The 16,863-nt window shown below is 60.7% G+C and overlaps 1 protein-coding gene across 3 annotated transcripts; it reads left to right on the top strand.

Moving 5' to 3' along the window:
• The first annotated feature begins 10,239 nt into the window (after positions 1-10,239).
• Positions 10,240-13,114, top strand: Ankrd9 (ankyrin repeat domain 9). 3 transcript variants are annotated; one of them, XM_069997775.1, is made up of 3 exons: positions 10,240-10,421; positions 11,236-11,316; positions 12,010-13,114. In XM_069997775.1, the coding sequence occupies exon 3, from the start codon at positions 12,068-12,070 to the stop codon at positions 13,031-13,033; it is 966 nt and encodes a 321-aa protein (XP_069853876.1). In that variant the 5' UTR covers positions 10,240-10,421; positions 11,236-11,316; positions 12,010-12,067; the 3' UTR covers positions 13,034-13,114. The 3 variants fall into 3 exon arrangements, with proteins under 3 accessions (XP_069853876.1, XP_069853877.1, XP_069853875.1); XM_069997776.1 differs by lacking the exon at positions 10,240-10,421 and adding an exon at positions 10,728-11,131; XM_069997774.1 differs by lacking the exons at positions 10,240-10,421; positions 11,236-11,316 and adding an exon at positions 11,333-11,902.
• Positions 13,115-16,863: the final 3,749 nt, after the last annotated feature.

Genomic DNA, 16,863 nt, shown 5'->3' on the forward strand with positions numbered 1-16,863 from the left:
TTGATCATTTAAAGCCGTCCGCCCCTGCGCTCCCTTCCCCCACCGGAGTTGCTCCACAGCTGGCCCTGGCCTAGGCCATGTGCGGATGTGCGGTGCCTCCAGGCAGCGTGGCTCCTGAAGCCCCACAGGTGTCCGTCTCAAGGGCTCCCTCTTCCTCTTTTTAAAAATTTTTGCCAGGTGCCGGTGGTGGCTCACGCCTGTCATCCTAGGTGCTCAGGAGGCTGAGATCTGAGGATTGCAGTTCAAAGCCAGCCTGGGCAGGAAAGTCTGTGAGAGACTCTTATCTCCAATGAACCACCAGAAAACTAGAAGTGGGACTGTGGCTCAAGTGGTAGAGCGCTCGCCTTCAACCTCACACATTCTGTTTTCTTTTCTTTTCTTTTCTTTTCTTTTTTTGTGGGGGGTCTGGTTGTGGGGCCTGAATTCTCGGCCTGGGCCCTGTCCCTCAGGCTAGTGCTCTACCACTTGAGCCACAGCACCATTTCCGGCTTTTTTCTTTTTGCTTATGTGGTGCTGAGGAATCAAACCCAGTGTCTCAGGCATGCAAGGCAAGCGCTCTACCACTGAGCCACCTTCCCAGCCCATCACACATTCTGTTTTCTAATTATGGCTTGACTTTGCATTTCTTTCTTTCTTTCTTTCTTTCTCTTTCTTTCTTTCTTTCTTTCTTTCTTTCTTTCTTTCTTTCTTTCTTTCTTTCTTTCTTTCTTTCTTTCTTTCTCTCTTTCTTTCTTTCTTTCTTTCTTTCTGAGTCCAGTCGTGGAGCCTGAACTCTGGGCCTGGGCTCTGTCCCTCAGCTCTTCAGCTCAAGGCTAGCGCTCTACCACTTGAGCCACAGCGCCACTTCTGGCTTTTTTCTTTTTGCTTATGTGGTGCTGAGGAATCGAACCCAGGGCCTCAGGCATGCAAGGCAAGTGCTCTACCACTTTCCAGCCAACTTTCCAGCCCGATTTTGCGTTTCTTTAATGGCTAAGGATGTTGAACAGGTTTTCATGTGGGGTTTGACCAATGGTGGATCTTTTTTGGTAAAGTATGAATTTGCCTGGGCATCCGTGGCTCATGCCTGTGTTCAGCTAGTCAGGAGGCCGAGATCTGAGGATCACCTTTCAAAGCCAGCCAAGCAAGGAAGTCTGCGAGATTCTTGTCTCCTATAAATCACCAAAACAAACAAATAAATCAGCTGGAAGTGAAGCTGTGGCTCAAGTGGTAGAGCAGCAGCCTTGAGCACAAAGGCTCAGGGACAGCCGGGACCTAACTTCAAGCCCCACAATAGGCACCATAAAAAATAAAAAAGGTATCCACTTAAAAGCTAACTTATTAGCAATGGAAGTGTTCTACTTGAAATGTGTGAGATCCCTGGGTACAACAAAGGCACGTCTGGCTGAGGGAGGCCTGACAGCAGGAGCGTGAACGTGGCGCTTCCCATGCGTGTGTGAAATGGGACCAAGAAACCTGCTGGAATTAAGGGTAAGAAGACAGGAGGAGGCGGGTGCGGTGGCTCCTGCCTGTCATCCCAGCTACTCAGGAGGCTGAGATCTGAGGATCACGGTTCAAAGCCAGCCGGGGCAGGAAAAGTCCGTGAGACTTTTTTTTTTTTAGTCAGTCGTGGGGCCTGAACTCTGGGCCTGGGTGCTGTCTCTCAGCTCTTCAGCTCAAAGCTAGTGTTCTACCACCTGAGCCACAGCCCCACTTTTGGCTTTTTTTGCTTATGTGGTGCTGAGGAATTGAACCCAGGGCCTCATGCATGCAAAGCAAGCACTCTACCACTGAGCTACCTTCCCAGGCCCCATGAGACTCTTATCTCCAATAAACCACTCAGAAAACCGGAAGTGGCGCTGTGGCTCAAGCCATAGAGCGCTAGCCTTGAGCTGAAGAGCTGAGTGACAGCGCCCCGGTCCAGAGTTCATGCCCCACAACTGACAAAAAAAAAAAAAATCCCCAACACATTAAACTCTAACCGTGGTTGGTTACTGAATGTATGATTTACAAAGATTTCCCCCTCTGCTGTATCTGCTTATCACTGGTGAGTGCTGGAATGCAGGCATCTTTAGTTGTGGTAAGGTCCCACTTTTTTCCTCTTAGTCAGTGCCCCCTGTCTCAGGCCTTTCACACCCCATGGGCTACCCCTTTCTGTTGGACAGAGGATGACATGTGTGTGATGCACATGTGTGTGGTGTGCATGTGTGCTGTAATGTGCATGTGTCGTGCACATGTGTGCTTGTTGCATGTGGTGTACGTGTGTCATGTGTACTGTGTGGTGCACGTGTGCTGTGTGGTGTGGTGCACATGTGTCATGTATACTTGTATTGCACATGTGTATGGTACACATGTGTGCTGTAATGTGCATGTGTCATATGTACTGTGTGCTGTGCATGTGTGCTGTGTGGTGCACGTGTGTGCTGTGTAGTGTGTTCTGCACGTGTGTGCGGTGTAAAGTGTGCTGTGTAGTGTGCGGTGCACATGTGTTCTGTGTAGTATGTTCTGCACGTGTGTGCGGTGTAGTGTGTTCTGCACGTGTGTGTGGTATAAAGTGTGCTGTGTAGTGTATGGTGTGCATGTGTGCTGTGTACTGTGGGGTGCACTGTGTCCTGTGTACTGTGTGGTGCACATGTGGACGGTATAGTGTGTGGTGCACATTTGTGCTGTGTACTGTGTAGTGAACGTGTGTGCTGTGTACTGTGTGCTGCACGTGTGTGCTGTGTACTGTGGTGCACGTGTATGCGGTGTAGTATGTTCTGCACGTGTGTGCGGTGTAGTATGTTCTGCATGTGTGTGCGGTGTAGTATGTTCTGCATGTGTGTGTGGTGTAAAGTGTGCTGTGTAGTGTATGGTGCGCATGTGTGCTGTGTACTGTGTGGTGCACTGTCATGTGTACTGTGTAGTGCACATGTGTATGGTGTACTGTGTGGTGCACGTGTGTGCTGTGTAGTGTGTGCTGCACGTGTGTGCTGTGCTGTGTGCTGCACGTGTGTGCTGTGTAGTGTGTGCTGCACGTGTGTGCTGTGCTGTGTGCTGCACGTGTGTGCTATGTAGTGTGCTGCACGTGTGTGCTGTGTAGTGTGCTGCACGTGTATGCTGTGTAGTGTGTGCTGCACGCATGTGCTGTGTAGTGTGGTGCACGTGTGTGCTGTGTACTGTGTGCTGCACGTGTGTGCTGTGTAGTGTGGTGCACGTGTGTGCTGTGTACTGTGTGCTGTACGTGTGTGCAGTGTACTGTGTGCTGCATGTGTGTGCTGTGTAGTGTGTGGTGCACGTGTGTGCTGTGTAGTGTGCTGCACGTGTGTGCTGTGTAGTCTGTGCTGCACGTGTGTGCTGTGTAGTCTGTGCTGCACATGTGTGCTGTGTACTGTGTGCTGCACGTGTGTGCTGTGTACTGTGTGCTGCACGTGTGTGCTGTGTACTGTGTAATGCACATGTGCAGTGTACTGTGTGCTGCAGGTGTGTGCAGTGTACTGTGTTGTTGGGAGCCAACAGTAAAGTTTAAAGGTCATCTTGACCCTGGTGCTCACTTGAAGGTACGTACAAGGAACTGGCTTTCTTAAAAACACCAGGTGCCTGCACTTGCTTTACTATGTCTGCAGAGTTTGTTTTACTTTCTACCAGTTGACCTTGTCTTGTTTTTACTGCACTCTGTTTTTACTGAAATTTCTCTTGTTTTTCTGGACTATCGTAACCTTACGTTACCTCTTGACTTCTAATAATATATATTAGGGAAAGTTAAAAATGAACGGTGCTGCAGTCTTGAACTGTGGACCCCCCACCCCATCCTTTCTCTTATGTCTTTATTTTCCGTCCTCGCCCCCTAATTCAGGATTCCCTTTCCCTGCCGGCAGGCTCCGGCACTGTGCGGTGCAGTGTCATGTGTACTGTGTGCTGCACGTGTGTCATGTGTACTGTGTGCTGCACGTGTGTGTGGTGTACTGTGTGCTGCACGTGTGTCATGTGTACTGTGTGCTGCACGTGTGTGCAGTGTAGTGTGCTGCAGTGTGTCATGTGCACTGTGTGCTGCACGTGTGTGCGGTGTAGTGTGCGTGTAATGTGTGGTGCGCATGCGTGCTGGTGTGTGTATGCAGGGTGGGGTGAGGCGCTCCCCGCTGGGGACCCCACGCCGGCCGCGCCCCGCGGGCCAGATACAGAGGTGCGGGCGCGGCCTGGGGCAGGCGCGGCGGGGCTGCGCTCCCGCCGACGGCCGCCAGGGGGCGGACAGGACCGCCACCGCGGGGCCGCGGGGGCCGCCGAGGCCGCCGCCCGCCCTGGTCCGGGCCCCGCTGGGTCGGGCCGGCGTGGCCCCGACTGCACCGGGGCCGCGGCTCCTAGCGGGAGGGCGGGGTGGCGCCACCGTGCTCCGGGGTCACACCGTCCGCGGGAGCCCGCCAGGGCCCTGGGGACTGAACGCGCAGGCGCGGGGCGGGGGGGGGGCAGCGGGGCGGGGGGGGGGGCGCACAGGGCCTGTCACCCCGGCTCCTGGGGGGCTGAGTCTGAGGACCGCGGTTCAAAGCCAGCCCAGGCAGGAAGGCGTGGAAGCTCCTATCTCCGGAACGCAGCGGAGCTGTGGCTCAAGCGGTGCAGCGCCGGCCACGAGCTAAGGAGCCGCGGGGCCGCGCCAGGACCCGAGTTCAAGACCCACGACCGACAGAAAACGGGGGTTGGGGGGAGTTCCATTATAAAGGGGTTTGTCGGGGCTGGGAAGGTGGCTCAGGTGGTAGAGCGCCAGCCTTGAGCTGACGAGCCGAGGGACAGCGCCCAGGCCCAGAGTTCAGGCCCCACGACCGGAAGGAACCCCCCCCCCCAAAAAAAAGGGATTTGTCGGAGGTGGAGGCCAGGCAGAGCGCGTGGCTGCCGTCCAAGGCACCTGCACCTGCCACCCTGGCCACTGGGGCCGGGCAGGAAGGGCCATCAACCACCGAGTGTCCGTGCAACAGACAGCTGTTCTCCAGAGGCCAAACCCGGGCCCTTCCCTTTCCCATGCTTTGCCAGCTCATGGTCTTTTATGTTTTTGTCAGTCGTGGGGCCTGAACTCTGGGCCTGGGCGCTGTCCCTCAGCTCTTCAGCTCAAGGCTAGCACTCTACCACTTGAGCCACAGCGCCACTTCCGGCTTTTTTCTTTTTGCTTATGTGGTGCTGAGGAATCAAATCCAGGGCCTCATGCATGCAAGGCAAGCGCTCTACCACTGAGCACCTTCCCACCGGCATCATGGTCTTTAACCAGGGTCAGCTGAGCCTTTGGCTACTTTAATGATAAAAGTTTTCATTTATTTTGGAAGGGGGGTTGAACCCTTGGACATGCTAGGCAATGTTCTCCTCTTGAACCAAGCCCCACCCTTCTTGCTGTCTTGTGTCTGAGGTGGTGTCTGCTGTTGCTGCCTGGGGCTCACGAGGTTCCTGCCTCTGCCACTGACTCGTTAGGATTACAAGTAGCACTCTGCCACTTGAGCCACAGCACCACTTCAGGCTTTTTCTGCTTATGTGGTGCTGAGGAATCAAATCCAGGGCCCCATGCATGTGAGGCGAGCACTCTACCACTGAGCCACCTTCCCTTGTAATCCTGGCTACTCAGAAGTGGAGATCTGGAGCATCAAGGTGCAAGGCCAGACTGCACAGAAAAGCTTTGTGAGACTCCATCTCCAGTTAACCAGCAATATGCTGGACTGGAGGCAGGGCTCCATGGCAGAGTAGCCGCCAGGATCCAGAGGTGGAGTTTCCTAGGTTCAAGTCCCAGTACTGATTTCAAGTTCAGTACCATCATGCGTGGGCACGCGCGCACGCACACACACACACACACACACACACACACACACACACACACAAGGAAGTGCTGTTGTGCAAGGCTCTGGGTTTGATCCCTGACATTAGAGGGGGAGGAGGTATACTGGTCTGCGCAGGGCCTCCTGGGGCTCCACTCTGGCCACCCAGAGGCTGGTGCGCAAGGCCTCAGGCAGGACCCATGGCTGTGCATTACTGACACTTGGCAATGCGGGATCTCTTCACTGGTGACACGTGGGCACCTGTCATGCCCGTGAGCCGGGTCCCCAGGGCTGGCCTGCCAGCTGGGTCTCAGCACATCACAGTCTTCCAGGAAGGCCACTCCTCAGTGACAGCCTGGCCTTCCAGTCGCCTCTGGTCCGCCCTAGGCTTTCACCTGTTGGGTCTGCGCTAGCAGCTCAGACAGCCAGTGGAAAGCCCCTTCGATGGGCTGCGGGGAGGCCTGCGGGGAGGTTGCTGGAGCCGCTCTAGAGGAGGGGTGGGCCCGTGGAGGGCCCCAGGAGTGTGAAGCCCAGCCCGGGCTCCCGCTCAATCTCCACCGTGTGCCTGCCCGGCCCCTGCCCGCATGCCAGAACCCCTGGTCAGGGAGGAGCTGGCAGCCAGTTAATGGCTGCTCTCTCCAGCCCCAGCACCCTCCCCCCACTCAGATGACCTTGAAAGCGGACGACCTTGGGAACAGAAGCCATCTGAGTAGGTGTCTTGGAGCCCAACATTCTGACCCCCAAGAAGGGCTTCCCAGCAGGATGCTGGTGGCTCACCCCTGTAATCCTAGCTGCTCAGTAGGCTGAGATCTGAGGACAGCGGTTCAAAGCCAGCCTGGACAGGAAGGTCCATGAGACCTTTATCTCCAGTGAACTAGCAGAAAACCAGAAGTGGTGCTGTGGTTGAGTGAGGTAGAATGCTAGCCTTGAGCTGAAGCACTCCAGGACAGAGCTCTGAGATAGAGCACGTGCCACACACACACATGCACACACACACATGCACACACACACACGCACACACACACACACTGCTCAGTGCACGTGCTGCCTGCTCAGGTGTGCCTTTGTCTTGCCCGCCAGCCCCACCCCTGCCTCCACAGCTCTCCTACCCCTCTCTCCAAATAAGACTTTTCCCTCCAGCCCGTGACCTTTGGCAAAGAACTCTGTGTCCTCCTGCCACTGCGGGCGGTGGCACCATCGCAGCCGACCAGTCCCGCCTCCCGCTCCCCTTCCTGGAGCCCTGAGTCGTCCTGACCTCCCAGGGCCCCATCCCCTCTGCCGGCCTCGCAGTCCCGGCTTTGAGCACTTTATGCCCAGGACCTGCCAATCAGCCTTCTCCCCGCCTCCTGTTGCCATGGACACCTCTTGGAAGTTCCCAGCTTCCAGGTGCTCAGTCTGTCCTCTCAGGAGCACTTGGGCAGCACCCAGCAGTACCCCATTTCTCTCCAGGACCCACCCACCCACGCTGCCCTGGGTCCCCAGCCTCTGTCAGTGACAGCAGCGCCTCCTTCTTCCACAGAGCCAAGAAAAAGCCTGTGTGCTGAGAGCCTTCCCAGCTCCCGGTCCTGTGGGCAGAGACCCCTGCATCACAGCCCCCCCCAGTACCTGTGCTCGCAGACCTTTGCCCTGACACCACAGGGTCGAGCTCGCCAGGGCAGGGGTAATGTGCTTAGGTCAGTCCTGGCTAGAGCTCACCACGGTCAAAGGTCATTTTCTGTCCCTCGGCCCTCTCCCGCTCCCACCCTAACCCTGAAGCCTCTCTAGGAATCCACTTCCATTTATCCACTCTCCCTCACCCCTAGCTGTCCTGAACCGCCCAGTCCACCCAAATTCTTTGCAGGCCTTGCCCCTCCGAGGCTACCCACAGTGCCCCTGGGCATCAGGCAGCAACATGGTGGAAGATAACGCTGGCAACGGCTGTGACCTGCTCTGGGCTCTGATGCTCAAGGCAGAGTCCATCCTCCTGTGCACGCCCTCCGCGGAGCAGCAGAGGACTAGAGACGGGACTTCTTAGGGTTCCAGGGCTGGGCAGGCGGCGAAAGGGAGGGACAGCGTCCATGGGGGTGGGGGGACAGCGTCCATGGGGGTGGGGGGACAGCGTCCATGGGGGTGGGGGGACAGCGTCCATGGGGGTGGGAGGGACAGCGTCCTGTGGGGGTGGGGGGGACAGCGTCCATGGGGGTGGGGGGGACAGCGTCCCGTGGGGGTGGGGGGACAGCGTCCCGTGGGGGTGGGGGGACAGCGTCCCATGGGAGTGTAGGGGGGGACAGCGTCCCGTGGGGGTGGGGGGACAGCGTCCCGTGGGGGTGGGGGGACAGCTTCCCATGGGGGTGGGGGGGACAGTGTCCCGTGGGGGTGGGGGGGACAGCCTCCCGTGGGGGTGGGGGGACAGCGTCCCGTGGGGGTGGGGGGACAGCGTCCCGTGGGGGTGGGGGGACAGCGTCCCGTGGGGGTGGGGGGACAGCGTCCCGTGGGGGTGGGGGGACAGCGTCCCGTGGGGGTGGGGGGGACAGCTTTCTGTGGGGGTGGGGGGGACAGCTTTCTGTGGGGGTGGGGGGACAGCGTCCCGTGGGGGTGGGGGTGCTGCGCTCTCACACCTTCACTCACCCAGCCGCGGGCCGCAGAAGGCGCAGCTGGCTGGAGCAGGGGCACCCTGCCGGGCACCGCCTCCTTAGATGTCTTGGAGGACATGCAGGCTCTCCAAGTCCATGTTCCCCGTCCTTTCCCACCACACTCAGAGGGCTCCGCAACAGGGAAGCTAGGAGAAACTACAGAGAAATGGAGGCCTTAAAGAGGGGAGAGGACAAAATTGAGGTCCTGAGCGTAATATCCAGCAGCTCAAAATGAATACATGAACAACAAATAAGAGGGGGAAGGGGCGTGCTGAAGGGGGTCCAGGCTGTGTGAGCACCCTGTCTGCACATGCCCTGAGAGCAGGCTGCCTGCGCTGGGGTGGGTCAGGGCTGCTGGGGCACTTCCACGCGGCATCCCAGGCGGCTCGATCGCTTGCCTGCTGGCCCTGAGGGGGCCTGGACTGCCCTGGCCTGGGCTCCAGAAGCTCTTCTGCCTTCTGGGCCAGGGGAGGCCCAGCGTATGTGTACATGTGTACTGGGGTAGAGGTGCAGATGCCTGCTCAGTTCTCCTCCTGGGGCAGGGGAGACTTTCAGAGCGAAGTTCCCCAACCCCTGCCCCGTGGAGGCAGAGAGGGCAGGGCTCCACGGATCCAGGCTGAGCTGTGTACCCAAGCTTGTCCCGTGGCCAGTCTCTTTGCTGGGCAGAAACAGGATGGGGGGGACAACCTGGCTGATCCTGGCTGAGAAGGTGGGGGGCATTCTGGGGAGCAGACCTGGTAGACCCCTGCACGGGGTGGGGAGGGCTTCACTGTGGGACTGGTGATTGGGGGTTTTGGTGGAAGGACCAGATGTGGGAGGAAGGCAAAAGCAGACCTATAATTCCTAGCCACTGCAATGTGATAATGCATATTAATGCTTCTGGAATGCATTCTGGCTCCTGAGTCGGCAAGGCCGAGACCCTAAGCCTCAGGCCTGTGTGAGGCAGGGGGGACCCAGCTCAGTTCGTAGGTGTCTGAAGGCAGCAGAGGAAATGTCAGCTTTCTCTTTTGGAGCCTACCTCCTCTTGAGGTGGGATTTCCTGGTGGGTGAGCAGGGAGGGGTCACAGTCCACTGGAGCTTGGGAGGAAAGGAAGTTAAATGTTTTTTTGTTTTTTTTTGGTGCCAGCCCTGGGGCCTGAACTCAGGGCCTGGGCGCTATCCAGAGCCACAGCCCCACTTCCAGTGAAGATAAAGAGTTTCAAGGTCGGGGCTGGGAAGGTGGCTCAGTGGTAGAGTGCTGGCCTTGAGCTGAAGAGCTGAGGGGCAGCGCCCAGGCCCAGAGTTCAGGCCCCACGACTGGACCCCCCCCCCAAAAAAAAAAAGTTTCAAGGACTTTCCTGCCCAGGCTGACTTCCAGCCAGAATCCTCAGATCGCAGCCTCCCAAGGAGCGAGGATCAAGGCATGAGATCCGGTGTGCACTGGGTGGTGTGCAACTATCCCTGGGAGCCGGCTGGGGGGGCCTCAGGGGCCCGGGGCCTGCCCGTGGCCCTCCCACGTGCTGATGGGTAACAGCCACGGCCCCAGTTTTTCCTCAAGGTCACGGGGGTCAGGGTGGGAGTGGATGTGGAAAACATCTGGGGGAAGCCAGCAGCGGCCCAGCTCCGGGATTCGGAGCTCGCTGACCCGGAGCCCCGCCCACAGCCCAACGCCCCGCCCCTCTCGCGCTCCACACCCCCACCCGCAAGCCTTCAAGTTTCTCCGAAGTTTTCCGCGGGTCTCGCTGTGCGCCCCGCCCCCGGCTCGTGACGTAACAATGGTGCAGCGAGGAGGCCAATGGGCAGCGGCGGGGGCTGGCGGCGCGGGCCAATGGCGATGGCGGACGGTCCCGCGGTCTGGTCTGGCCCGGGCCGCACTGCGCCGCCCGCCTGCCGCCGGCGCCGGCACCGCCGCCCTGCGTTCCGGCCGCGGCGGCTCAGAAAGCGGCTGCGGCGGGCGGCGGGTGGCGGCGGCGGCGGCGGCGGCGGCTCGCTCGCGGCCGGCGTTCGGGGCCTCCGCCTGCTCGGGGACCTGCGTGCTCCGGCCCGCAGCGGGGACAGCGCGCCCGGGCCCCCGCTGCCCCCCACGGTGAGTCCCCCGGCTCGCAGCCCCGGCCCGGGGTGCCGCCCCCAGTGTGCGGGCGCCCGCAAGTGCGGCCCCGACCCGCGGACGAGCGGCCTGCCCCCGGCGACCTGCCACCCGCGTCGGGCCGGGCCTGCCCGGAGGGCACCGGGGCGCTGGCGGGCGGCCGGGCGCGCTGCCCTTGTTGGCCCAACCCCCAGTCTCGGAGTCGCGGCCGACTCTGCCCGGTGACGCGGGGCGTCCGAACTTTACGTAACCCGCCCGGCGTCCCACCGAGCCCGGTCAGCACACCTGGGGCGCGGGGCCCCTGGGGCGCGGGGCCCGTCCCAGCTCAGCGTCCATCCCTGGAGCCCGAGTGTGTGCCTCGGGCCTGCCCGCCGCGCCCACCGCCCCAGGCCCCTGGCGGCCACAGGGACACTTGCTGGAGGCCAGAGGCCACTCGAGCCAAGGGTCAGAGGTCAGGGCTCAGGTCCGGCCTGAGGGCTCACCGTGTGTGGAAGGAGCCCGAACGGAACGCCGGAGACCAGGGTTCTGATCCGGGCCGGACCGTGAACTTGATGACTGACCTTGGACAACTTGTCCCTCTCCTGGAGAATGGGGTGGCAGAACCCAAGTCAGGAGGAGGTGGAGAGGTGTTCAGGTCCAGGGACTGAAGACTGTCCCTTAGCAGACACATGGACCCAAGTCTAGCTTGACCTCATCCTCCAGGAGCGGCGGTGAGGACAGAGGCCCCTGGCCCCTCCCCGACTCTGGGGCGTGAAAGGCCCGCACCCTGCCCGGCAGGGCAGCCACAGCCAGCCACGGTCCACTTTTCTTACAGATGGGGAAGCGGAGATTCCAGGAGGGAAAGTGACGACCGACTTCCACATCGCCAGGTGATTCATCTCCACCCAGGAACCAGGTGGGTCTGGGTCACGCCCACCTCCTCCCACCTGGAAGGAGGCTCCAGGCCCCAGGAGTGGCCAGCGCCGAGGTGGTTGGGAAACTTAAGGGTGGAGAATGGATTTGGCTCAGAGTGAGGTCTGGCTTGGGTTTTCTTTTCTTTTCTTTTGTCCATTATGGGTCCTGAACTCTGGGCCTGGGTGCTGTTTCAGCTCAGCTCAAGGCTAGCGTTCTACCACTTGAGCCACAGCGCCCATTCCAGCTTTTTCTGCTTATGTGGTGCTGAGGAATCGAACCCAGGGCCTCAGGCATGCAAGGCAAGCGCTCTACCACTGAGCCTCCCTGGCTTGGGTTTTCTTATCCTGTTACACGTGGTCATTTGTCACGTGAGGCTGGACAGGTCTGGCCCAGGCGTAGGCCCTTCCAGCAGGTCCGAGGGCCGGGGAAGGTGCGGGGCTGTGAAGGCAGCGGTGCCAGGGAGAGCAGGACCCGAGACCGTGTCAAGGAAGGAGATCAGGTGCAGCCACAGCCACGATGCTGGGTCCAGGAGACAGTGGAGCTGGAGGGCGAGGGCTGATAGCTGGAAGGCCCGGCCGAGACTGGAGGCAGGTCTGAGGGACCCAGACAGAGGCGGGTCAAGGAGGATGGGAGCCCCCTTCCCGGACCGCTGTTTCCCCCTTCCGCGCCCTCACCACACCCACTCCTTCCGCAGGTCGGTCCCCGGTGGCCTGGGCCCATGCCTTGAGGTCGCGCGGTGCCCTGCGGTCAGCATGCCGTGGGACGCGCGGCTCGGGGGAGGCGCTGACGGCGGGCCCGAGGGTGCGGGCGCCGCCCGCTCAAGGGCGCAGAAGCAGTGCCGGAAGTCATCCTTCGCCTTCTACCAGGCGGTGCGCGACCTGCTTCCGGTGTGGCTGCTGGAGGACATGCGCGCCAGCGAGGCCTTCCACTGGGACGAGCGCGGGCGCGCCGCCGCCTACTCGCCGTCGGAGGCGCTGCTCTACGCGCTCGTGCACGACCACCAGGCCTACGCGCACTACCTGCTGGCCACCTTCCCGCGGCGCGCGCTCGCCCCGCCTAGCGCGGGCTTCCGCTGCTGCGCGGCGCCCGGCCCGCACGTGGCCCTGGCCGTGCGGTACAACCGCGTGGGCATCCTGCGGCGCATCCTGCGCACGGTGCGCGACTTCCCGGCCGAGGAGCGCGCGCGGCTGCTGGACCGGCGGGGCTGCAGCCGCGTGGAGGGCGGCGGCACGTCGCTGCACGTGGCCTGCGAGCTGGCGCGGCCCGAGTGCCTCTTCCTGCTTCTGGGCCACGGCGCCTCGCCGGGCCTGCGCGACGGCGGCGGCCTCACGCCGCTCGAGCTGCTGCTGCGCCAGCTGGGCCGCGATGCGGGCCCGGGCCCCGGCCCTGCCGCCGGCCCCGGCGCGGCCGCCGCCCCCGCGGGCCCCGGGGAGCCGCGCCAGCGCCGCCTGCTGCTGCTCGACCTGCTGGCGCTGTACACGCCCGCGGGCGCCGCGGGCCCGGCGCGCGCCCAGCTGCTGGGCGACCGGCCGCGCTGGCAGCGGCTGCTGGGCGAGGACAAGTTCCAGTGGCTGGCGGGCCTGGCGCCGCCCTCGCTCTTCGCGCGCGCCATGCAGGTGCTGGTCACCGCCATCTCCCCGGGCCGCTTCCCCGAGGCCCTGGACGAGCTGCCGCTGCCGCCCTTCCTGCAGCCCTTGGACCTCACTGGCAAGGGCTAGGCCCGGGGGTGGGGGGCGCGGGACTCGGGGACGAGGCTATTTTTCTGAGCGTTGTGCCTGGCACTTTACATACACCGACCTCTGTGCAGAAGGACCTGTCTGGTCTGTTGCGCGCGCTGCGGCCCGGGAGCCCGGCAGGCTCCGGGTTCTCGGGGTCCCGCGGGGCCCAGCTCCCCGGGACAGGGGGGCGGGGGGGAGGGAGTCAGGATCCAGTGTCCCGCTGTGATCCGGAGCCCGTGGGCGGTGTCCCGGAAAGGTGACAGCTGAGCCGGGCAGGATCTGGACGCGCGGGGGGTGGCGGCTGACGTGTTGTTCAAGCCCAGGGACAGAATGTGCAGAGGACAGGCCCGGCTCCGATGGGCTCCTGTGCTGTCAGCATCTGGGGCCTCGTAAACTTCTTGGGCTTTGGACTCGATCCTGCAGGCTGGCGGGCTGGCAGTGGCCCAGCTGGGAGATGTGTGACCAGGATGTGCCTCCCGTTCGCCAGCCCCACACTGGCTGCCACCACCTTTGTAAACCTGGGGCTTCCTCCACAGGCCTGGATTCCCTGACAGCTGTTTTTGCTACCGATAGTAGCCAGCACAAGGTTCTGGGCTCTTGCTCTTGTTGAGCTCTGCCCTAGGCCTGGCTCTGGCAGTCAGCATGCCCCCCTCACCCGGGGCCAGCTGCGTGACCGCCACTGGGCTGCCCACCGTGGGTGGGAGCTGGTGCCATATGCACCAAGGAGCAGGTTCCTCGCCCAGCCCGAAGAACTGCTTCCTGTTGGGAGGTTCTGAAGATGGAGACTTGTTAATGAACACAGCACCCTTCTTTAGGACAGGAGCTCTGGCTGAGAAGCTGAGTCCACCCCCCGAGGAGCCTCCGGGCAGGGAGGAAGGCCAGGCAGGGAATTCTGCAGGGCTGTGAAATTCAACCTTGTAGGTCTGGGTCGGAGGGCCTTGATGTCCTGCCAGGAGAAAAGGTTCAGCTGTCTGCATGATGGGGTGTCCAGCCTGGTGGGGGTGGCTGCTGCCCATTCTGTGTCCAGTGTCCTAGAATGCGGTGTGCATGGGGACAGGAAGAGCCTCTGGGTGCCACTGCAGGGTCCATGAGGGGAGGTGGGGACGGCCTGCACCTGCGGCCCACACACCTTCCTGGGCCTCAGTTTTCCTGTCTTCAGGGGGCCTGGGCCATCATGAGGCTCTCTTCTGGTCCTGAACAGGATGTGTGGGACGGGAGGGTCACAGCTCCCGGACGGCTCTGGGATCCAGACAGGAGAGGTTCCACCTGCCTTCCGCTCGATGTCCAGGGCCAATTAGCCTTTCTAAGCCTCAGCACTTAGGGGCAGTGTTTTCAGCCCCAAGTTGGGACATCAGAGGCTCTTCATGGTCCCCTGGGAGGATCCAGGTCCTCAGAGGACCCCGTGTGTGTACTCTGCCGGACATGACATGTCTGGGGAGGCACTGGTGGCCTGTGGAACTCAGGCTGCACACCTACTGGGGGTCTTCCATCCCTCCCCGGCCCCCCAGCCCTGCCCTGGGCTCAGCCTCCCACCCCAGCTCCAGGGGCTGCTCTGCTACTTCTCTTACTTCTCGAGTGACATCCTCCTTAGAGCTCCCCAGCCTGGGAGAACTGCTGGGTTCTTTAGGGGCATTGCAGCCCTACTGGGATCTGAGACAGGCATGGCAAGGCCAGGCCCAAGGGGCTGGGTTAGTTCCAGGTGGTAAGTGCCACCTAGAGTACTGGCCTTGGGTGGTACCAGCTGGGGTGGACGGTGGGGCAGGGAGGACAGAGCCTAGTCAGCATCCCAGACGTGAGTGTGACCCCTGGCCCGTTGCTGGTGTGGTCTCCCGGCACGCCTGGCCCCCGAGGGCCCGAAGTGTGGCAGGCAGATAAGCGGGGCCTGCTCTATCGCGTGGCCGCTGTGGGGTAGAGGAGGGCAGACGGCCCTGCCGAGGCGTTCTGCTTATCTGACTCCTGGGCCCTCCCACCTTGCGGAGGCCTGAGAAACACAGTGCCGCCCCAGTGCCATGCCGACGGCTCATGCAGGACTTGGGCAGAACCAGACCGGATGGAGGGCCCAGAGCTGGCCAGGCCCAGCACTGTGGCCCTTGGCAAAATCTGCCCTGGAGCCTCAAAACCACACACTGCCCAGGACACGCTGCCATCTCTGGGGAAGAGCAGGGGGGTTCCTTTGTTCAGCCCATGAGTTTCACTGAGGACCCTGTGTTCCTCTGGGTCCTGCGCCCCACAGCCAGGAACCCATAGAGCAGAATCCCTACCCCAGTGCTTAGGAGGGAGGACTTGGAGGCTGGGCTGTGCTGGGCTCATCAGAAGCACTGAGAATGCGGCTGGGGTTGTACGGGCCTAGCCTGGGCCTCCAGGGATGCCGGCCCAGTCAGAGCCAGGAGAGGGGGCCCGGACCCCTCTGGCCGTGGCCGTGGGACCTGGCTGCCGCGGGTCTTGCCTCTGGCTTGTTTGCTGTGCACGACTGCCGCCTCAACTCTTGAGCTCTCTGTTCTGGCTAATGCAACGCGGTGCGGAGTAGGCTCCACGTCACAGCAGACCCTGTCCGGACAAGGCTGGCGCGAGTTGGCAGGCTAGGAGAATGGTCTTCGGATGGCGCTGGGTGTGCAAGCTCATAAGCCTGTGCCAGCACGGCCCCTGGGAGGCAGGGCAGGAGGGTTGAGAGTTTGATGCCAGCCTGGACTACAAAGCAAGGCTGTCTCAGAAAACAAGACGACGAGCAACCCTCAGTGCCTGCCTCAGCCCGCCTGACCCCTCCACACTGAGGCGGGATTGTACGCAGGGAAACACTAGGGCGTTGGTTTCATAGTTTTGTGAGTTATGAGCAGCGGATGCTCGTGTACAACCCCTACCACAGCGAAGAACAGGCGAAGACACCACATCCCAGGACTTGCTTAGAAGGGACTCCCACTGGGTCTGCTCTGGGGAGCAGGGCCCACACCCAGCCCAGGCTGGAGAGCAGCTGTTGCCCGCACCCATAAACCACTGCCAGCGCCAAAACATGCCCCCCCTTTTTTTCTTTGCCAGTCCTGGGGCTTAACCTCAGGGCCTGGGCACTGTCCCTGAGCTCTTCAGCTCAAGGCTAGCACTCTACCACTTGAGCCACAGCACCATTTCTGGCTTTTTCTGCGTATGTGGTACTGAGGAATAGAACCCAGGGCTTCATGCATGCTAGGTGAGCACTCTGCCACTGAGCCACCTTCCCACCACTTTCATTCTTTTTTCCTCCTTTCTCATTTCTTCTTGTTGGTCTTGGGGCTTGAATTTAGTGTCTGGGCACTGTCCATGAGCTCTTTTGCTCAAGGCTGGCTTTCTCTACTTTGAGCCACTTCTGATTTGTTGGTGGTTAATTGGAGATAAAGAGTCTCAGGGACTTCTCTGCCCCAGCTGGCTTTGAGGCATGATTTTCAGATCTCAGTCTCTTCAGTAGTTAGGATTACAGGAGTGAGCCACCAGCGCCCAGCTTGCTTGCTTGCTTCCTGTGTTGTGAATACAGGGCCTTATACATGCTGGGCAGTTGCTCTACTCTTATGCCACACCCTCAACCCTTTTTAATCTTTACTGGTCCCTTGATCTTGCTGCCTTTACCTTCTGAGCAGGAAGGGTTACGTGTGTGCATTACCATGCCTGACTCTGCATGTTTTGCTGGTATGTGTATTTTTACAGGTATTAAATCAGATCATTTACACGATTTGGTCTCTGGTTGGAACCTTAGGCTCATGTGCCATGCAAACATACCACCTTCTGCCCCACAATTTAGTATTTTGAAACTTACTCTAATGTACTGCTGTAAAAATAATTTTCTTTTTTTTGGGGGGGGAGGG

The sequence above is a fragment of the Dipodomys merriami genome, unplaced genomic scaffold (genome assembly GCF_024711535.1).
Source record: "Dipodomys merriami isolate MVZ:Mamm:240054 unplaced genomic scaffold, mDipMer1.0.p SCAF_50, whole genome shotgun sequence".
Classification (NCBI taxonomy): Eukaryota; Metazoa; Chordata; class Mammalia; order Rodentia; family Heteromyidae; genus Dipodomys; species Dipodomys merriami.

Bases quoted from the DNA above. Each gene is read 5' to 3' on its own strand.
- Ankrd9 (XM_069997774.1), top strand. From the start codon at position 11,832: ATGCTGGGTCCAGGAGACAGTGGAGCTGGAGGGCGAGGGCTGATAGCT. The intron at 11,903-12,009 runs GCAGGTCTGAGG...CTCCTTCCGCAG, and splicing joins AGGCCCGGCCGAGACTGGAG to GTCGGTCCCCGGTGGCCTGG.